Genomic DNA, 23,842 nt, shown 5'->3' with positions numbered 1-23,842 from the left:
TAGTGGAAAGGATGAGATAGAAGATAGCATACCTCTGTTTTTTGAAACAATGGGGAAGGTTACCATATGCCCTCAAAAGAAAATCTGAAGGAAGTTCTGACTAATGTGTGGCAGACTGTGCTCCCCTGACCAAAGCAGAATATACAGAAGTGTCTGCTGGTCTTTAAGAATGGGAATCATGTGAAGAGACAGAGGAGAGACAAGTAAAACTGGTGTAGTACATAGTGGCACACAAGCTATTACTGCCAAATATGGGTCTTAGGAATACAAGAGGATCACAACCAGAGATACTGATATGGATATTAATCATTGGTTTATCTTCACCTCAGGGCAACAACGATGTGGTGAGTGTGGAGATGATTCACAACAAATAGCTGGATGGATCTGCATGGACCTCTAGGTCAAGATGACTCTTAATGACCGTAAGATATACTGGAGTTGAAATCCATTAAAGGAGTAAAGAGGTCAACCAAATTGCTGCTGCATAGTTTCTACATGTGTAGAGGTAAAGGCCACTGAGAACTTTCTGCTTCAAAGATGATTAAGAATAAGACAACAGTAGGTCACTGAAGTGAAAATTATGACTACTTCTGCAACTGCAATTTTGAGAGTAGCACTGGAATGTAGTCCCAAGGATAGTCAGGGAAAGCAAACAAAATTGTTTCACTTTCAGTACCATCAGCACCAGAGGCTGTTAATGAAGTAGGATACTGAGAAGCCCAGGTGTCTCATATGCCAGAACATGACAAGTCAAAATCTCTGAGCTGCAGTTCTGCCCCATTGCTCTGCAATAATGATGAGGTGATAAAAACTAGAGAAAAGTGGGAAACTATCAGGGACAGTTAAAAATAAAATGCTTGGGGTGTGGTCCTAGATTGGCAGCTTCTGGGACTGATGGTGAAATTATTTTCAGTAATCCTCAGAGTTGCAAGCAGTGGTGCAACTGGTGGTACTTTGAAAATTGTTCTGGGACTTGCTGTTGTTGTTGGTTCAGCTGGTCTCCTTTCCACTGTTTCTCAAGTTCTTCAGAATAGAAAACTCTCAAATGATCCTTACTTATATATCTGTAGCACCAGTGTGCCTTACACTTCCCCTCTTCATCAGTTTTGAAAACTAGGCACAAGGCCCTATAATTTCTACCCTGACCAGTAGAGGAGATATCATTCCACATCTCGTTTAGGGAAAACTGCAATTGTTCCCTTGAAGGCATAAAGAAATGTTCCCCCATTCTTGGCAATGAAGAGATATATAATCTTCCTCCTTTCACACTCATTGCTAAAGAGGTGTGGCAAAAAAACTTTCCCTTTTGGGTCGCATAACTCTTTCAAGCAAACTTTTTCCCAACAAGGTGATGAATGTGCAGCATCTGTCTGTTACTGGTGGTGTTAATGAAAGGAAAGCTGATTTCTCTCTTATTTTCATTTGACAAAAAAGTGTGTGTGTGTGTGTGTGTGTGTGTGTTGTGTGTGTGTGTGTGTGTGTGTGTGTGTGTGTGTGTGTGTGTGTGTGTGTGTTGTGTGTGAGTATGTGTGTGTGGTGGGTCCATTGTTATTGATGTTGTTAACCATATCATTGGAATTGTTAGAATCATTGTCACTTTTTTCTGTCAAGAAGTCGATATTTTTTCCACATGAATCTATATATATCCTGCTGTGTTATTTAATTTATCCTTTTCTTTCTTTTTTTTTGTGTGTTGTTACATTCATATCATTTTCGTGGGCATTATATATTTTCTGGCAGGAAGCCATTTAAGTTGAATGTAAACAAAAATATAATTGCTTAAAAATGTCCAAAACTGACAGACCTTGTGTCTTCCTAGTATAGGGAAACATCCAAAATGTTCCAGAAAAATTCTTTGAAGAAAATTATTCAAAAAGAAATAATTTTCTTCAGCTGCACATAGTATAAAATGGAAATTTCATGGAATGAACCAAAGCATGTCCATCCAAATGGGTGAAAACACAATAATGATAATAACAATAATAATAGGAATAATAGTAATTATTTCTAATTTAGGCACAAAGCCTGAAATTTGTGGTCAGGGACTAGTCAGTTGTATTGACCCCAGTACCTAAACTGGTACTTTATTTTATCGCCCCCAGAGGGATGAAAGGTAAAGTTGGCCTTGGCAGAACTTGAACTGAGAATGTAATGCCACCTTAATAATAATAATAATAATAATAATAATAATAATAATAATAATAATAATAATAATAATAATAATAATATGATGATGATAATGATGATGATGATGATGATGTTGATGATGATGATGATGATTTCTAGTAATCCTTTCTACTATAGGCATAGGCCTGAAATTTAGGGCAGGGGATAGTCGAGTACATCGACCCCATTACACAACTGGTACTTATTTTATCGACCCCGTAAGGATGAAAGGTAAAGTTGACCTTGGTGGAATAATAATAATAATAATATTAATAATAATAATAATAATAATATTAACAACAAGAACAACATGATGATGATGATGATTATGATGGTGCTGATGCTGATGATTTTTCACATTTGCCCAAGGCCACATATTTAAAGGGTAGGAGAAGTATTTAGTTTATTGATACTGGTGTACTGGAAAATACAGTTAGAATTGACCCTGTTACAAATTTAAAGGGAAAACCAAGGGGGAAATTAAACATTTATGCAATTATTGTGATATACTATTGTTTTGGCCGTCTGCATTCACTTAGGGTAATAGATTATAATAATTATGATGATAATGATGATGATGTTGATGATGATGACTATGATGATGATGATGATGATGGTGATGATATAAGAGAAAGTGTTTATAGAATGAATGTGGAATGTCGTCGTGCTGCTGTATAAGTTATGACTTCCTGGTCACCAATAGCAACCCAGTTGATGCTGCCTCGTTTTGAACCATCTGGGGTCTGGTTAGGAGTTGAAGTCCTACTAGTACTTGGTCGTAATGAGGGCTTTCTGATGAGGTCCATGTCGACACTGGAAGTGGATGGCACCCCTCGGCTGCAGACTGGTGGCTCTGTTGAGATGACAGCGTACTTCAGAGCTAATTGTCGTGCACGTGCGTCCAACTGCGATGAGTGGCAGTAGTAGGCGATGCACACGAAAATGATAATGCTCACTGCTGCCACGGGGCTGGCAATGAGCAAAGGAAGGGGTAAGTCTTTGTGTACGACGATGTCTTCCGGGGGTGACACGGACGCTACCGGCAAGTCCTCATCAACTTGAGTGGCATTGCTGTTGTTGACAGATATCGAACCCAATACATTGACTATTGTTTTGTTGACAGACATGTTTGATGAAGATGAAAATGGCATGGAAGACAGGTTTATGTTTGTCATTGTTCTGTTATCAGTTTGCTGGTTGTTTGACAGTGTATCCGTTAAGGCGCCAATTTTTAGCTGTTGAGGTTGTCTATCCAGTGATCGGCCAATTTTGGCATAGTGATGGTAAATAGTCTCTGAATATTGTTTTGACTGTTGATGAGTCTCTTGAGAGGTGGACGGTGAGGAGAAGGACTTGTGACTGTGTTCGTTGTTGGAACTTGCTCCACTGTTGTTGTTTGAACTCTGTGTAGTGGAACCGTGGTGCTTGTGTTCAGCTCCTGTGATTAGGTCGACAAGATGTGGCATTGAACAACATGTGGCACATAAGACTGAAGCAATCAAGTATCGGACAGATATCATAGATTCAAAGATGTTCATGTTGAGTCACACTAAGTGTGACAAATACCACTCTTGTAGATTATCCTCTGATGTTAAAATAAATTCTAGGGAGTCTTTCTTTCTTTGTTTTCTGGCAATTTTAATTTCACTGTTAGTTATATTCCTGTACTTTTTAATACTTATTTTCCTTCTCTTGAGTACTGAGTTTCTTTATGATTTTTTTCAAGAATTAATGAGAAGAATAAGTAAAAGATTGGAGAATATTTCTTGCAAATGTTGACAACAACAACATCAATAACAATAATATAAATAATAACAGAAATAAAAACTAAAATAAAAATATAATCATCTTTGATTAAAATCTCATTATTGTGTTATTTTGCTTTTGTTGTGGTAATAATGCCTGTCTTTTCTTCAAATGCTTCAAAAAATTTGACCATCAGAAAAATATTGATATATTCCTGGAATAACACATGAATTACAAATATTAGTAATATCATTAACAATTACAACAACAATAATTATAATAAATATTTCTAATAATTGTTATAAATTTGGCAAAGTTTCTGCAACTCTCACAAGTTCTTTCTTCCTTTCTTTATTAGAGTTGGATGCTAGTACAAATAAAGGGTATCACATTTGACAAAGCTCCCTTTGGTTCTTATAGCAATCATGGCTGACTGCTTTGTAAACTTCCGGAACAAAACCCTGGAAAGCAAACCAGAAAATTTTGATTAAATATATCAGATGAGTTATTGTTAAATATAATCATAATTTTTTTTTGTCTCAACTCTATAAATAAAATATATTTAATTATTTACACCTATACTACATTTTAATCTGTTTGATCTCTGATTGTCGTAGATGTATTATTCCTAGACATATACATAACAGCTGGCTGGATTTAAACTAGATATTTTTATTTCTTAATTAAAGATTTTAATTCTAAAATCTAGTTTACAAGTGATATGCACATGAAATGCTACATCTGTAGATCAAAGATAGCCATATTGAGCTGATATTAGCATTAGCTATACTGATTTAAGTTTTGATTAAGTATTAGTTTAATGAAAGAATGTCTTATAAAAACCCTCAAATGATCAGAGTAGAGGAACATCAAAAGCCTTGATGATTAGAGAAACATCTAAGTTAGGAATGACTAGACATATATCATCATCATCATCATCATCATCATCATCATTTACTGTCTGTTTTTCATGCTGGCATGGGCTGAACAGGTTGACAGGAGCTGGCCAGCGGGGGAGCTGTCCAGATTTCAATTGTCTGTTGTGGCATGGTTTCTATGGCTGGATACCCTTCCTAACACCAACCACTTTACAGAGTGTGTTCGATGCTTTTTACATGCCACTGGTATTGATGTGTTTATGCAGCACTGGCATGAGTGGATTTTATGTGGCGTCTGAAGATTCTTTCTCACCATTTTGTCCCACATCTTTCTGGGTCTACCCTTTCCACAGGTTCCCTCCACAATTAGAGCCCAGCACTTCTTTACGCAGCTGTCCTCACCCATATGCATCATATATGGTATAGGAAAAGGATCCCCATAAGTGATAGATATAATTGTGAAAATATAGAAAACTCATTGAATCAGTAGATATAACACTTGTGCAAACTCAACCAATAAGCTCAGGGCTGGCATTATATTTCTAGAACTTCTATTGATTAAAGCTGACCAAGTATTGGGTCAACCCATAAATAATTTAGTTTTTTCAATTGCATGAACTAAAATTTGGAGTGGGATGGGATGAACTACCTGCATCAACTAGCTATAAAAGCAGGTAGTAATTTTATCTTGTACTTATTCTTAGTAAAGTTTTGAAGAATGCAATTTGATTTTAACAGTTATTTTTTCAAAGCTATAAGGAGCATATTCAGCATATTTTGATTTATGAGTTCAATAAAGGCAATAATGCAATGGAGAGTGTGAGGAATATTAATACAGTATATGGGGATTGGTCAGTGCTAGAAGAAAAATGACCATCAAGACGAAAGGTGTTCTTCCATCAGGATAATGTGAGGCCACATCCGGTGAGGATGACATTCCAAAGGCTGGAGCAGTTTGAATGGGAAATGGTATCCCACATTCACCAGACATTGCCCCATTGGATTATCATTTATTCTGCAGTCTTCAAAAGCATTTAGATGGAAAAAATATGAATTCTGTAGACGAGGAGTATTTTTCATCACAGACAAGTGAATATAGGAAGAGGGGCCTTGTAAGTCTACCAGATAATTTGAAGAGTATTGTAGAAAATGAAGAATATATTCTAGATTAAAGAAGAACTTTGTTTATTTTTATTTTGAAAAATAAAAGAAGTATTAAAAAACTGCATTATTTATGGGATGACCCAATATTTGTACATCTATGTGTAAGCCTGGGTGAGATTTTCTGAGGTAGACTAAAGTTGCCCATGCATTCAAGGTTTCTCTTTCCATGACACCAAAGTTTATCCAAGGAAAAGGCTGCTGATTTTAGCTGATACAGCTTGGCACCAGCATTATTGCAGACATTGATGCTAAAGTTCAAACAGCAAGAACAGACACCACAAGGCATCTTACCAGAACTTCTAACTGATATGCCAGTCCACTGCCTCAGATAAATACTTTTTTTTATTGACTCCAAAAAGATAAAAAGCCAAGGTCACCTTGGCTTTTGAAGTTAGAGTGCAGAGAGTCAGAACAAACATTGGGGCATTCATCTGAAACTCTTGTGATTCTGCCAATTTGTCACCTTACAGCTGACATTATTTTAATTCTTTTAAAGATCACTTCTAGTTTTAATACAAAACCTATTATTTTAAAATGCTCATATTTATCATAAATCTGTCCACCACAATTTTTTGGCGCAGTCAAAAAAAGAACATTAAATGATGATGATGATGATGATGTCGGTGGTGGTGGTGGTAGTGGTAACGATGATGATGATCCACTTTTAAGTTGTGTGCCAAATATCAGCTTAATAATGACAAAGTCTCTTATACTAAAACCATTCAAATTTTCGATTCTTTTCAAACTTAAGTAAAAAATTAATTTAATTCAGCTATAATTGCAACATTAAAATGTGCATACATTAATGGCATAGTGAAAACAAATGCATTACTTTAATTAGTACAGAAATGAAAATAATTGTAATTCTATGAAAATACAAATAAACAGAAAGCAATAAAAAAAACACAGATAATGGAATAAATTGTTTGAATGTACAAATGCTAAGCTTATAATCAATAACGATTTTTCTCGGGGATCTCCTATTTGCAACATAGCAAAAACTGTATCCAAAACCAATATAATAAATAGCAATTATATTTTGGGTAGAAACAAAATGGCAAAAAGTGTAAATTATTGACCAGTTAATTTCAAGTTCATGAGTTCAAATTCACTGTGGATGTTTTGTTGTGTCTCTGTATGCACCACTTTATTCTATACTCCTCATTTCACTTAGATGACAGAAATAACTACCAGATCTCAGAAAATTAAATGTAAAAGACATAAATCCTCTCTAAGGAGCCATTTGTCTCTCTCTCTCTACAATGCTGTCAATTTGGAATTAAGTTCCAGCTATCACTATACTATTATGGTAGGGTCTCACTGTACTCTGAATAACTGAGATTATCCATGAAATCAGAAGACAAGATCGCCACCTAGGAGTGTTTAAAATCTAAAAACAAGCAAAGGGATATAACTCTAATTAAATCACTCCACTGAAATTTTGGAGAATATAGAAAATGTACTTTTCCACTTGGTGAAAGCAACACACATATTCATTGTTATTAGACCTCTTCTGCAAAGCTTTTCTCTACAGCTGGTATGACTAAGAGTGATCAATATATTATATATATATATATATATATACGCGAAAAGAAGCAACAGAATGGATAGGTTTTTAGTACGATCGTTTCATACAAGGACAGGTTTTTTAAAAGTTGCAAAGATTACAGCATATAAACGAGTCCCGTACTCATCAGCTAAAAACATGTAAGTTCTCTAGACATCCTAGTGTTTGAGGCTATACTCATGAAGTAATGTAGATAATTAAACAGATTTCTAAAGTTCATTAAAGTTCTTTAAAGATGATGTATAGTCTTTATATGCTGTAATCTTTGCAACTTTTAATAAAACCTGTCCTTGTATGAAACGATCGTACTAAAAACCTATCCATTCTTGTTGCTTCTTTCTCGCTTATAATCACCCCACATTACTGTATTGTTAAATCAGTATAGTTTTTTTTGGTGCATCTAAGTTAGGTACCATATTCAAGTAAATTTTTTAATTAACTTGAATCTTTATTGCTCTTTGAATATATTCCCATACAGTCTGTATGTTTTTCTGGTACTTAATTCTCAACAGAATGGAAAAAGTAAACATTAAGTTCTCCCCTAAAGACATCCCCTTACATAGTATAGATGAATATAATTGGCTTCTCATTCATAGGATTAACGATTTCATTAGAAGAATCAGGTGGAAAACGTACCATTTTGATGTCAAACAGAAGAAGAAACCTCAGGAAATGAACCGAAAAGAATTTGAAGAATTTTTAAAAGTAGAAAAAGCCCACCTCAGAACCCATTCCTGGAGAACTTTGAGAAAGACTTGCTGAATCTTATAGATGATATTAGCTTCAATGAACACCCGTTAAGATATAACCCTCACCTTAGACACCTTAGGAACTTTATTCAGTCAACCCGGTGCAAACATGGAATCCTAGTACCAGCAGATAAAACGGGTAATATGTATAGAGTTGATTACGATATTTATAGCAAATTAATTAGGAAAGAACTAAACTCCAAATATAAAATTACAACTAAGAACAATTTGAAAAAAGTAAACATGGAAATGAAAGAGATCATGGAGAACTAAATTTAACGATAGAACGGAGCCACTTAAACCCTGTGAGCCCAGGATCAACCTTAAAGACCACAAAAAGGACTTCTTGGATAACCCTTCAGTAAGGCTGATCTGTCCAACTAAGTCGGACATTGGCCGACTTAGTAAATCTATCCTGGATACTGTTCTACCCCAAATAACCCCTCTTCTCCCCTTAAACCTATGGCTAAGTACCGACGAAGTTCTAAAATGGTTAACTCTCTAACTAATACTAGTAGTCTGTCCTTTATTCAGTTCGATATTAATAGTTATTACTCTAGCATTTCCCCTATCTTACTCAACAAATCACTAATATTTGCCATGAATCGCTCCCTCATAACTAGAGAAGAAATCAATATTGTGCTACTAGCTAGGAAGACATTTATTGAATTTGAAGATAAATTATGGACTAGAGCAGATACACCAAATTTTTTGATATACCAATGGGTTCCAGTGATTCGGCTGAGGTAACCAACCTAGTAGGCGCATATCTATTAAAATGCATACAAGGATATCCCAGAAATACAGGGGGGTCTATATAGATGATGCTCTGTTTGTTATCCCTAGTAATAATAAATCTGTTTAGAAAGGATTAGAAAGAAATTAATAAGTTCTTTAAGGATTTCAACCTCAGTATAACGTATGAACCGGGCACTAAAATAGCTAATTTCCTAGATATTACCCTAGACCTTAACTCCAAGCTACATACCCATTTAGAAAGGAAGGCGAAGTCACGAATTACGTAAATAAATTATCAAATCATCCCCCAAATATAATAGAATCTTTAGTAAGAAATATTCATTAAGAATTTCAAAATTATCATCCAATAAGGATATATTTAACTCCCATTCTGAGCATTATAATGCGGCGTTATCTAAGGCTGGATACAACCAAAAGATTACATTCGTTGATATGGAGAACTCACGTATTCCTAATAATGAAGTTATCATAATCAAGTAAGCAGCAAAAAAGACCAAGCCCGAAATAAAAGTAGAATTAAATTAACGGTAAACGCTAATCTAGAGTACAGGCCCAACAATTCAAATAGAAGCATTGACCAGAACATAGGTAACTCGGATAAGATTGAAGTAGATAAACCTAAGATGCACACAAATAAAAATAAAAATAATGGTAATAAATACAATAACTCCGGTGAGATGAATAGTAGTAATTCTACGAACCCTAAATTTTATAAAAGATATATATATGGCTGAATATTCCTTTCAACTGTGCGATACAATCGGATATACAGAACAAATCAAAGTGATTCTGGAAAAAATTTCCCTATCTCTCATAGATATCATAGAATTATTTCTAGGAAAACAGTTAGGATTTCTTATTCAACCCTCCCAAATATGTCCACTTTAATAGCTAAAATTAATAATAACAACATTAAACTAGCCAGGAAAGATAGAAATAAAAATAATAATATCAGAATGAATACCAATAGCAATAACAATAATACTACCAACAATAAAAACAGCAATAGGAACTATCAAAACATAGGTGAAATTAGTAACCACAGAGATAATAACTTAACAACATTAATAGTAATAATAACAATGCCGATATTAATAGAAGTAATATTGTTAATAATAGAATAATAGAAATAAGGCTAATGGAGAAAATAAGGAGAATGAAAATATCAGTGATATCTATAACAATAATATACAGTTGGATAAAAAGACTAACAATAATAATAACATTACGAATAATAGAAAATCTTGGTAGGACTTTACACCTAAATGATGAAACGGAAGGATCAATAAATAATAACAATACTTTAGATATCAGTACCAACTATAGAAATGATAATCAAAATAATAGGAACCTTAAACATCTACCCAGGAATAATCCAAGGCCTGAAGTTGTTCCTCCTGTGTGTAAGTGTAGAATAAAATCAAAATGCCCGGCACCTGGTCTATGTAGGGAAAATAATGTAATCTATAAATGTACCATATCCACGGAGAATAACAAATATTTTTACATTGGCTGTACAATTAATTTTTTAGCCAGAGTTAGAAATCACATCTCGACTTTTAAATTACGTCATAAAGCTGGTACCCCACCACACTTTCAAACAAAATCTGGGAACTCAAAAATAATAACAAAAATTATACCCTTAATTGGGAAATAGTTAGGAGAGCAATTCCGTATAAAAATAGTAGGGTTGGTTGTCAACTATGCTCCATGGAGACGTTCGAAATTCTAAAGCATAGTAAACATAGAAACTTATTGAATAACCATATCGAACTAGGTCAAGTTTGTGTCCACGCTAAATTGAAGACTTTAAAAATATTTTAAATGATTGGAATATTCATAACTAGATAGATAGATATAACTTGATTTCTACTAGTATAGCACTGCTTTAAGTAGATAACTAAGAGTTCTCACATTACAGTTCTTCTTTATCTTTTTCCTTATATCTGCATCAGTTTTTGAGAACAGGGAAATGAATAGTACTTATTCGCTACTTAATTGAGGCTTTATTTAATTTCAAACTCACAATTTTTAAATTCTTAATTTAAAATCTTAATTGTAATATTTATTTTTAATTCCTAACTTAATCTAATTTAAATAGCATAACTCTAATAAATTATAATTAGTTACTGTAGCCCCATAATTCTATTTCATAATTAAATAAATAAGGCTATTCCCTCGGTGATAATATGATTATCTTCATTATGATAGACAATCCCCTAACACCTTAAATGATCTTATAAGATTTGACCTGTAGTCAGTCAATGTATGAATAATAACGACAACTCCTTAAGACAATAAAATGAATAAATTAAATAAGTAAATTTTTAATGACTTTTTGATAAGATTATACTTAGATTTTCCTAATGTATTTTCTGGTGATTTTAGCATCTGACCCCTTAACCCCTGACTGTGTTATCTCTTTAGATTCTCTTTAAACTCATAGCTGATTTCAACAGCAATAAATTAACGGTTTACTGGTCAAAGAATAATATTCCCCTCTAATTCCTAGATGCCTGTTGATTAAAACCAGACTTACAGTCTACTAGCTCTTCTGTATAACTAGAACCCTCTTTTTTCTTTTTCTTTTTTTCCCTTCTTTCCCTATTTCTTTCTCTTTTCTCTTTCTTCTTTTTCTTCTTCTTATTCTCTGTTTCCTTTTCTCTTCTCTTTTAGTCCCCCTTCCCCCCCCCCCTTTTTGCTCCCTCCTCCATTATTTTCTCTCTTTTCTTCTATTCCCTTCTCTATTCTTGGCCGATCTAGTAAGCCCTTCAGCCTTTAAGAGTTAAATAGCTACAGCCTCTTGTGAATAGCAGTAATGTGATTAATATGGCAAACACCTAACCATATAACAAGGATTGGTACCTACCTCATTGTGTTCAACCATTGTAAAATTTATCGCCTGTGAATATGAAATTCATCTCCATTTCTCTGGAAATTTACATCTACACCCATGGAATCTGTGCATATATACAAAGGATTAATTCACCCTCTCTGTAATGCTAATAACAATGGATAAATTTGTCTTCTGTGAGTATATAATCCCTCATCATATCTATGGAAATTCATATGGATTAGGTCACCTTCTCTGTGATGCTATCAAAACTTTTTTAATATTCTGTGATAAGACTATACATCATCTTTAAAGAACTTTAATGAACTTTAGAAATCTGTTTAATTATCTACATTACTTCATGAGTATAGCCTCAAACACTAGGATGTCTAGAGAACTTACATGTATTTTAGCTGATGAGTACGGGACTCGTTTATATGCTGTAATCTTTGCAACTTTTAATAAAACCTGTCCTTGTATGAAACGATCGTACTAAAACCTATCCATTCTTGTTGCTTCTTTCTCGCTTATAATCACCCCACATTACTGTATTGTTAAATCAGTATAGTTTTTTTTGGTGCATCTAAGTTAGGTACCATATTCAAGTAAATTTTTTAAATTAACTTGAATCTTTATTGCTCTTTGAATATATATATATATATATATAATCAAATATATGACCAAAGGAGCTACTAATAGTTTCATGCTATTAAGATACTTGAACAGGCATATTTATAAAATATGCTATGTATCTTAAAGCAATCTTTCAGGCTCTGTTTATGCATTATATATAATTTTTAAAAACAAGGATGCTGGACAGTAAGAAAATAAGAAAAAATGGGGAAAAAACGTGAAGAAGGTTGGTGTAAAAAACGGAACAAGAAAAAAAGAAACGAAATCAAGAAAACTAAGATTCTTGTCCTCCCTGATGGTAGAAAGCTCATTAAATACAACTGAACAAAATAGCAGAAAATATGTCAAAGTCTGCGAGACAGCAATTCAATTTGGAGTGGGTGGTGTCCTCCAATTTGATAAAAGAAATCTGTCCATGTGTCTACACCTGCTAGAAATTTCAGATCTTGAATTAAGCCGTGTGTTGAAATTGCTTGATAGAAGAAGCAAGGCAGAATTAGACAATTCACACATTTACCACAGGATAATATGCATGACTATATTGTTACTATCCTCAATTTCTATAAACATGTGTGATTGGACACCTCAGGTTGTGGAAACAATTGTAAACCATGGAATAAAAGTTATACCATAAATTCCACTCTTCACTAATTTTTCATTTTGTATTTGCATGTGTGTATTTTGAATACATAATGTGTATACATAATTTTGAATATATAATGTGTATACATTTTGAATACCTAATGTGTGTGTATTCAAAATACACACACATTAATGTTGTTCTGAGTAAAAAAAATTATTGTTTAATTAGGTTTGTCATTCCCAATCACACAACTTCTTCTGGTTGCTTTCTTTGATATTAAAGGAAGCATTTCAGATTCTTCCAATGTAGTAGAATGGACTTTCTCTGTTATCATTGGCTGGTATACAGATGAGAGAAGTGGTGTTCTGGTGGTAGTGAGGGTAGCATTGGTTATTGTTGTTGTTGTTGTTTGTCCCCCACACCACCCATGATTGTGCAGACATATGATCAAAGACATTACAGATTTGACCATCTCAGCTTTATAGATCTACGTAGTACTACATAATTTGATGCCTTCTCTTCTTAACTAAAGCTGAAGACAATTTCGCCCAAACTCCAATGAGACATATATTCTTAAGTTCTTCCCAAATATAATATTTTTTATTGTCTGCAGAATATAATTTTTCTAGAATTCTTTGATAGATTGTTTTTTTTTATCATTAATTACTTTATTTGAATAATTAAAGTTTTTGCAAGATAATATGCCCTGAAAATAATAAATAACTCCTTGATAATAAGTTTTAGTGGTGAAGTTGTGATTGATGAAATGAAAATGACTTCAAAAGATATGTATGTTTGATCTGAATCAAGATTTGATGTCTCACTAGGAACACTATTCAAAACAGTATTCAGGTTCAAAATTATTCTTCACTCAGAAATTTTTGTCAGCATGGCAGACATGTTCAATGATTCAGTAATCAAATCTTCTGTCAGATTTTTATATAACAAACAAGATTTGGAGATATCTGTCATTGCTTTATAGGATTGATAATCTAGCAATGGCTCAAGTTTCAAGTTTCCTGTGAATAATGTTAAACAATCTTTTTGCTGCTTTATACTCTGGTGCTTTTTTACCTCCTTTGAGATAGAAATTTCATAGGATAAACATTTCCAAAATAATCTATGTTTATCTACATGAAAAACTAGATTTTCCTCTTTCTTTTCAATTGTTTTGGAAATTCCAATGCTCATATCCTGATTGCATTGGTGATTCCCCTGCTATTTGAATGCTATGGAAGTTAGAGCATTTCTTTAACATTTCAAGCCATTTTCTAGAAGCAACAAACATCTATGTATCTCAACCGATTAGATAAATTTCACACTTTTTGCTGGATAATGGTTTGGAAGAGTGGTGAGTGACATAACATCTGGTCAAATATAGCATCTGGCTTGATATTTTATTGTATGTGTCTGTTAGTTTAGCAGCATTATTTACGTTCACTTCAATATTGTATGGCAAATTTCATTTTGTCATATTTATTCATCACAGTTTTTAAAGCTGTCAGAACAAGTCTAAATGATTCTGCAACAACACTTCCCTTATCTCTTCTTATTTATGATCTTGAGTTTGGTATCTGACATGGTTTTATTAACACTTATATGATATAATAAGGTAATGCAGTTGCTAGACTAATTTTTAAAAAATACCATGCCTGAAGAAATGATGAAATTGCTGTCAGTTGTATTATGATGTAGTGTGAGAAAATGTTTCCAGAATGCAAAGGCATACCAGGCATGACTGATTGATTGTTTTCTTTTGTTTCACATGTTCTTTGATCTTTTCAAGAAGGTTCAAATTTAAGCAGGAAATTCTGGGACAGCAAAGTAATGGGAAGGTTCTATTTTTTTCATTTTATTATTCTATTTTATTTTTAGCAGTGGCTAAAAAGCTCAGTTAAGGCCCACCTGAGGTTTGTAGTATTGCCCTCATATCAGAGATAGTGCTGCTACTGCTGCTGCACACATAGACATTCTAAAACACATCCTGTAAAGGGTCACCTGACAGATTGGCATAAAGTCATTCACTGATATCCTCCAGTCTCTGACTGAAAGCATGCAATGTCTCATCTCCCTGACTTTTCTGTTTTACTTCAAAAGACCTTTTACATCTTGTCACTAGCCAGACATGTTTAGTCTGTAAGGATTTAGAATCCATGAGGATTTAGGATCAATGGTATTGGGTGAGCTGGCAGAAACGTTAGCATACCAGGTGAAATGCTTAGTGGTATTTTGTCTGCCGCTACGTTCTGAGTTCAAATTCCGCTGAGGTCGACTTTGCCTTTCATCCTTTCAAGGTCGATTAAATAAGTACTAGTTATGCACTGGGGTCGATGTAATCGACTTAATCCGTTTGTCTGTCCTTGTTTGTCCCCTCTGTGTTTAGCCCCTTGTGGGTAGTAAAGAAATAGGTATTGGAAATTCAGTGTTGCACCTGTATTTGTATTATAGAAAAGTCTATATTTTCCACTCATCCTATACCAACTTAGAAGAGATGTAGCTCCCAATAAATCCATCATAGTGTGAAGAAAAATTTAGCTAATAATCACACAGGAGATGCAATGCCATAATAAATTAAATACTGTCAGCCTACTATGTTTATGCTTGATGACAGAAAGGACATACAATTTTTAACATTAGTCAATTAATTATGCAGCACATCAGAATATTCTATAACACTAATTGTGTCAACAAAACTAATATCTATTGTGTTAGTACTACATAAAGTAGGTGGTATCTCTTGATTATCAATACTAGGAATAGGTTAACTTCAAGGTGTTTCTATTAATGTCTACACAATGAGTAGTAAATCTGGTCTGATAGTTGTATACTAGAGCTGAAGTAAATGTCCTTAGGTCATAATAACTCAGTGATAAGCAGATGAATTGAATGAATAAAATGAGATAGAGGATAAACTAATTAGGTTCAGACTAATGCTAGACACTGTGAAAGCACCCATGTCATCATTGACATCTTGTCCTCATCACTACCACCATCACATCACCATGACCACCACCACCACCACCACCACCACCATCACATTCCATTGTCAAGGAAGCTTGTAAATTCACAAGGGAACTTGGCATTAACCCTGAATTAGATGAAGAACTTGAAACCACTGCCACCAAACAAGCAAAACAGACCAAACAGGCTGCAAAAATAATGAGCAGAAACAAACTGAGGAGCAGTGGAGATAGAAGCCTCTGCATGGGCAGTATATACTTTGAAGCCAAAATGCTGATGTAGACCAAGCAACAACCCATCAGTGGCTGAAAAGCTCAAGACTGAAAGAAGAGACTGAAGGTTTCATTTGGTGACACAAGGTAAAAGCTTGCTTACAAAAACTACCAGGCTATTGTTCTTCAAAACAGTTCTGACTCTAAATGCAGATTCCGTGAAAAATTTGATGAAACAATAAACCATCTCATCTCAGGATGTCCTGTGTTGATACCAAACGAATCACCATTATAGGGTAGGACAATATTTACATTGGAAAATATGTAAACACTACAAAATCAGCACTCTTGCTTACTGGTATGAACATCATCCTGAGCTAATCATTGAAGGTAAAAATGTCATTATCCTCTGTGATTTTCCAGTCAACACCTACAGAACAATCCAGGCTTATCAGCCAGACATAGTCATTCTAGACTAATAGATGTAATTGTTCCCATTGATAAAAATATATTTGTAAAAGAATTTGACAAATTAAGTAAATATAAGGACCTGGAAATTGAAATACAAAAGATGTAGTATCTTAAAACAAGAGCTGTTCCTGTTATTGTGGGTGCTCTAGATATGATAAGAAGGGAATGTCAGAAACAACTAGATAATATCCCAGGAGAACCATGTATCAGAGAAATCCAAAAGAATGTGTTCACAAGTACTACCCACATACTTAGAAAAACCTTAAAATTTAAATGTCTGTGTTGTATTACATGAAGATATTTTGCTACTGTCCCTAGCACATCCGCCATTGGTATGATAAGAAAGGGATATCAGAAACATCTAGGTATGATAAGAAAGGAATGTCAGAAACATCTAGATAATATCCCAGAAGTACCATGTCTCAGAGAAATCCAAAAGATTGTGCTGACAAGTACTGTCCATATCCTTAGAAAAACCTTATCAATTTAAATGTCTGTGTTGTATTACATGAAGATATTTTGCTACTGTCCCTGCCACTTCCCCTCCTCCAGCTTTCATCCATACTGTAACATCTCTTATCCTTCACTTGCCCTAAGATGCTGGTGTGTCCCAGCAAGTGATTGTAACAAACATGCAGATTAAAAGTAAATGATAATAATAATAATAATAATAATAATAATAATAATAATAATAATAAATAATAATAATAATAATAATGATGATGATGATGATGATATATTGCAATTTCAATATATTGATAGTTGAAAACAATACAGTGATGGAGGCACAGATGCAGGCTATGGCCAAACTACAATAAAGGAGTTAAGAAGGCTTCTTGCATTGTTTATATTACCAATGACCTTACCATTTGCATCATAGGTTTCATGAAGCAAACCAGTAAATTGGTCAGCTACTTCTCATGCCAGTACAGGGAGCCTGATTGACAGGAAATAAGAGAGACTGATAAGGAGAAAAGCCAACCTTTCTTTAGAGAACAATGTTTCTCTCAACACAGATCAGTGACTAACAACTTCAAGTTTAGGAGGAAGAAAGTTAAGAAATAGATAACTTAATATATCTGACTGGAGGAAGGGAGCAATAAGAAGTAGGAATGATGACTACTTGTCATTGTTACATTTTATCATTACCATATGCCACACCAAACATTTTATCCGAGCCTTACTGTTGAGAAGTACAGCTGTTTGAAACATAGTCCCTGCACATGCTTTCTGGTGTTAATCAGTAGAAGTTCAAACAGTACATAAACTGCATCAGTTTAACCAGAATAGAGAGTCCCAACTCTTCTGACTAAAATATTTTAGTGAGAAAAATGTTTAGTAAGTTTAGTGAGAATTTCTGTGTGGTATGTAGCTTGTTTACCAACCACATGGTTCCGGGTTCAGTCCCACTGCGTGGCACCTTGGGCAAGTGTCTTCTACTATAGCCTCGGGCTGACCAAAGCCTTGTGAGTGGATTTGGTAGACGGAAACTGAAAGAAGCCTGTCGTATATATGCATATATGCGTGTGTGTGTTTGTGTGTCAGTGTTTGTCCCCCTAGCAATGCTTTACAACCGATGCTGGTGTGTTTATGTCCCTGTTACTTAGCGGTTCGACAAAAGAGACCGATAGAATAAGTACTGGGCTTACAAAAGAATAAGTCTCAGGGTCAAGTTGCTTGATTAAAAGCGGTGCTCCAGCATGGCCACAGTCAAATGACTGAAACAAGTAAAAGAGAGATATAAGTACTTACAAAGGATTTGTCTTTAACTCCCTTTAATTCATTGCAGCTCCTATGGAGGACATGAGTTCAAAACTGGTTGTTCTTGGGAGTTTTTATATCCTGGTGAGTTGGTTCTCATAACACAATCAGTCGTAGAGTTGTAGAAAGAGTATCACACCTGGAATAAAAGGTAAAAGATAGTAGTTAGTATCAAAAAACACAAAATCTAAGTACTATCTGAGAAGTGGCTTTGCTCGATATGTAGGTAAGAACTTGATACTGTGTACCCACTGCAAGAAATGAGTTTACAAAAGATGCTGTGAAACCTCTAGCAATAGGGATCCAGTACTACTTCAGATGTGTTATATATATTAGTGGCTAGCTGTAGATGTAACCATTGGTTACATTGGTTAACAGTTTCTGCTGATAAGTATTGGAGGTGGCTGGAGTAAAAACAACATTTTCTGATGAAGGAAAAGTTCAAGTAACTGCTCCATTTTTGAAAGATAGATCTATTCAAAAATAATGGTAAAATATGTTGGGGGGACTTAAGAAGTGAATGTGGGAAATTTGTGGAGGGTGCACCAGAAATAAGTTGAGTTGAGCAGGTAGTGGTCAACCTGCCTGAAAAGCAGAGGATAAGTGAAGTAAAAGCACAGCTAGGCATTCATCAGTTAATGAGGAAGGAGAGAGAGAGGGAGGGAGAGAGAGAGAGAGAAAGGGAGAGAGAGAATTGTGTGCTAGTAAATACATTAAATTGATGACATGAATTGATGACAAGTGTGGAAAACTGAGTGACAAGAAGTCTACTTGATCAGAGCTAAGTGTAAGCTAATTATCATCATCATCAACAATACTAACATCTACAAGAACAGAAACAATAATACAAAACTACCACCACCACTTCTAATACCAAAAACAACAAAAACAACACTGAGCTATTGATTATCTGACTGAGCCTGCCTTTGATCTTAAACATCATGCAAATGTATTGTTCATGAACACAAGAGCTATAATCGAATGCTGATTACATCATTTGTTGGTATCGATAGGCCTTTCATTACTTGTTGCTGCATCTGTGTTTCTTGAAATCCCCTGGGACTTTTTATATTTTCAAACATTTAAATAATATAAGATTTCAAAAATAAAATCTTCCTTGTATATTTCTTGAAAGATTATGTCCTTTTCCCCAGTATCTAACACTCCATGCCAGCAGAGTGTCACATACTCTAATTCATCTGATCGTTAATTAAACTACATATATAATTAAACCGCCACTCTTTAAGATAAATACCACTATCAAAAATGAAATATTTAGCCTAAATTTTTTTATTTCATATTCTCTTTAGCCGATATCACATCAGCAACCATGATATTAGATTGAATATATATTGGTTTCAAATTTTGGGACAAGGCCAAAAATTTAAGGGGAGAAGGAAGTTGATTACATTGACCCCAGTGTTCAACTGGTACTTATTTTTAAGGTGGCGAGCTGGCAGAAACGTTAGCACGCCGGGCGAAATGTGTAGCTGTATTTCGACTGTCATTACGTTGTGAGTTCAAATTCCGCCGAGGTCGACTTTGCCTTTCATCCTTTTGGGGTCGATAAATTAAGTACCAGTTATGCACTGGGGTCGATGTAATCGACTTAATACCTATGTCTGTCCTTGTTTGTCCCCTCTACGTTTAGCCCCTTGTGGGTAATAAAGAAATAGGTACTTATTTTATCGACCTAGAAAGGATGAAAGGTAAAGTCGACCTTGGCAGAGTCTGAACTCAGAATGTAAAGATAGATGAAATGCTACAAAGAATTTTTGTCTATTGTGCTAACAATTCTGCTAGCTTGCTGATTTAGGTTAGATATATATATACTAAACATAATTATTTAACCATGTTGTGTTCCCCAAAACACCCCTGCATCCCCCACTACAAGAAGAGACAGTGACAAGGACAACTATTGACTCAGAAGTATACTTTCATTTTTCCTTGATATAGCTGTCAAATCTGCACAGTCACTGCTGAGAGAATTCTTTTCTTTCCAGCTCACTAACAGAAAGTATTTTTAATCTCTCTATATCTTTTTTTTTTGTGACTGTCACATTTTCTGTTCATAGAAAAGCAAGAATGGTGACTTTTCCATCTCTCTCTTTTTTTTCTCTTTTACTTGTTTCAGTCATTTGATTGCGGCCATGCTGGAGCACCGCCTTTAATCGAGCAACTCGACCCCGGGACTTATTCTTTTGTAAGCCCAGTACTTATTATATCGTTCTCTTTTGCTGAACCGCTAAGTTACGGGGACAGAAACACACCAGCATCGGTTGTCAAGCAATGCTAGGGGGACAAACACACACACACACACACACACATATATATATATATATATATATATATATATATATACATACATATATACGACAGGCTTCTTTCAGTTTCCATCTACCAAATCCACTCACAAGGCATTGGTCGGCCCGAGGCTATAGCAGAAGACACTTGCCCAAGATGCCACACAGTGGGACTGAACCTGGAACCATGTGGTTGGTTAGCAAGCTACTTACCACACAGCCACTCCAGCGCCTGTCCAAAGTTAACAAATTTTTATGCATACTTCAATTGCACTCAGTTGCACACAAAGGGTACACATTTCATGCTTTTGTGCCTAATTTCCAGCGAGCAACTATCCTCTCTATAAGACATCCCTATGGTTGTGTTGATTATTCCTTTCTATAATAGGCACAAAGCCTGAATTCTTTTGTATGTGTGTGTGGTAGGGTGGTAGGCCAAATACATCAACCCCAGTGCCCAACTGGTACTTATTTTATCAACCTTGAAAGGATGAAAGTCATAATCGACCTTGGTGGTAGTAGTTTAGCCAGTGAGCATGCGTACAATCCCTAGGCTAGTCAAGCTCTATATACACTGCTTGTAGCAATCTTTCAAATAAAACAACTAATAAGAAGGATATTCTTGGTATGGAAGATAACAGTTCCACTTTCAAGAATATTATTCAATATGACAGGACTTGAAGGAAGTCTGGAGGTTACAACACAGAAATCTGACAATAAAAACCAAAATCAGGATACTAGACCAAATATATCAGTGTATAGTAATGATAATTCCTAATCTTAGAAATTCAAATACAATCTCTCCCACCCCACTTTCTCTCTACCTACTTATCTATCTATCTATCTATCTATCTATCTATCTATCTATCTATCTATCTATCTATCTATCTATCTATCTATCTATCTATCTATCTATCTGTCTGTCTGTCTGTCTGCCTGTCCGCCTGCCTGTCTATCTATCTATCTATCTATCTAGGCATGGCTCGAGAAACACGGGGCCGACCTGCCCGAGATGCGGGCAGAGCGACGAAACCGCTCTGCACGCAATCGTGCAGTGTCCAGCAATTTCCGACCTGTGGGCTTATGTCGAACGACTGCTGTCACGTGTGGGACGAGTCGGTTTATCAGCCGAGTCTATCGTTAATATCGTCACGCCTCCTTCCTTCAAACGGGAAGGAAGAGCTATTTTTATCATACTTGTGGCTATGGCGAAAGAATGTATCTGGTGGACGCGCCTGAAAGGATTAGAGACAAACACTTTCCTCTCTGGTCAATCTCTCATCAACTTCTTCAAGTATCACTTGAAGAAAAAAGTGAGAGTAGAGAGGCAAGTTTTGTCTAGTGAATGTTTTAAAAAAAGATGGGTGAATGTAGCAAGGATGGCACATATGAATGACGAAGCCACCTTGACTATGATTCTATGAACCGTAAAAATTAATGCAGAGAGTTGCTTATTTGCAAAAAAAAAAAAAAAGAAATATAACATGTGACTTCATTGACCGAGGTTACCGTGGTCTTTTCCGTAGGCTTTTCTTTCCACGGGTAAACCTCACCTGTCCTCCCCTTTACACTTCATATTGATATTTCTGTGATAACGATCCCTATTATTCATTTTTTTTTGCCCCCCCCCCCCATTTTTTTAACCCCTCCCTTTTTTTGTCCTCTTTCTTTCCTTTTACGATCCCTTTTGATCAAAAACCACCACTCCCTTTTTTTTTACCCCCAAAAGAAAAGCTCTACCTTGTAATTTGTTCTATCTGTGTGCAGCCCTGTGTGGCTAAAAAAGAAATATATCTATCTATCTATCTGTCTGTCTGTCTGTCTGTCTGTCTGTCTATCTTTCTGTCTGTCTATCTGCCTGCCTGCCTGTCTGCCTGCCTGTCCGTCCGTCCGTCTGTCCGTCCGTCCGTCTGTCCGTCCGTCTGTCTCTCCATCTATCTATCTATCTATCTATCTATCTATCTATCTATCTATCTATCTATCTATCTATCTATCTATCTATCTATCTATCTATTTATCTATTTACACAGACACAAGCACCACATTAATCAAAGTAAACACTATTACAGATGCATTACTTCAGATCTTATCAATCAGTTTCATGTTGGAAACTATATGGTAACCATGTTTTTTTTTCCCCATACCTGTCCTCCTTTAAGAGCCTGTGTATTAGATAATTGCTTAGTAATTGCTCTAATCTGAAACTGATTGGGAAGATTGGTTGAGTGGATCTATAATATGGTATACTTTGATTAATGTATCAACTCAATTGACAAATATACAAATGCCTATTTTTTCTGACTTATGGATTTTTAGATAAATATGTATGTATCATCATCATCATCATCATCATCATCATCATCATCATCATCATTGTTTAATGTCCGTTTTCCATGCTAGCATGGGTTGGACGGTTCAACCGGGATCTGGGAAGCCAGAAGGCTGCACCAGGCTCCAGTCTGATCTGGTAGTGTTTCTACAGCTGGATGCCCTTCCTAATGCCAACTACTCCGTGAGTGTAGTGGGTGCTTTTTATGTGCCACCGGTGCAGAAGCCAGTCAAGGCGGCGCTGGCATCGGCCACGTTCAGATGGTGCTTTTTACGTGCCACCGGCATGGAAGCCAGTCGAGGTAGTGCTGGCATCGGCCACGTTTGGATGGTGCTTTTTACATGTCACTGGCACAGGGATCACAGCTACAATTTCCATTGATTTTTGATGTTGATGTACTTGACTCAATAGGTCTCCTCAAGCACAGGGTCGAAACGGTGTTTCTTTACTTGCCACCTGGTATGTATGTATGTATGCTCTTCCTAACCACATGGTTCTGGGTTCAGTCCGACAGTGTGGAAGCTTGAGTAAGTGCCTTCTACTATAGCCTCGAGCCGACTAAAGCCTTGTGACTGGACTTGGTTGATGAAAACTGAAATAAGCCCGTTGTATATATATATATTTAAATATATATATATATATCTGTGTGTGCGTATCTTTGAGGCTGTGTTTGTCCCCCACCATCACTTGACAACTGGTGTCAGTTTGTTTACATCCCCACAACTTA

General features: G+C 35.4%; 1 protein-coding gene across 2 annotated transcripts; it reads right to left on the bottom strand.

The window, feature by feature from the left end:
* Positions 1–2,419: 2,419 nt before the first annotated feature.
* Positions 2,420–18,622, bottom strand: LOC118765984. Of its 2 annotated transcripts, XM_036508952.1 has the most exons (3): positions 18,475–18,622; positions 2,776–4,373; positions 2,420–2,745 (listed from the first exon to the last, which is right to left on the bottom strand). In XM_036508952.1, exon 2 carries the CDS (start codon positions 3,702–3,704, stop codon positions 2,805–2,807), a length of 900 nt encoding a protein of 299 aa, XP_036364845.1. In that variant the 5' UTR covers positions 3,705–4,373; positions 18,475–18,622; the 3' UTR covers positions 2,420–2,745; positions 2,776–2,804. The 2 variants fall into 2 exon arrangements, with proteins under 2 accessions (XP_036364845.1, XP_036364844.1); XM_036508951.1 differs by having other exon boundaries at positions 2,420–4,373.
* Positions 18,623–23,842: the final 5,220 nt, after the last annotated feature.

This window comes from Octopus sinensis, linkage group LG14 (genome assembly GCF_006345805.1).
Source record: "Octopus sinensis linkage group LG14, ASM634580v1, whole genome shotgun sequence".
In the NCBI taxonomy this organism is placed as follows: domain Eukaryota; kingdom Metazoa; phylum Mollusca; class Cephalopoda; order Octopoda; family Octopodidae; genus Octopus; species Octopus sinensis.
This window is presented reverse-complemented; position numbering and strand designations above follow the sequence as displayed.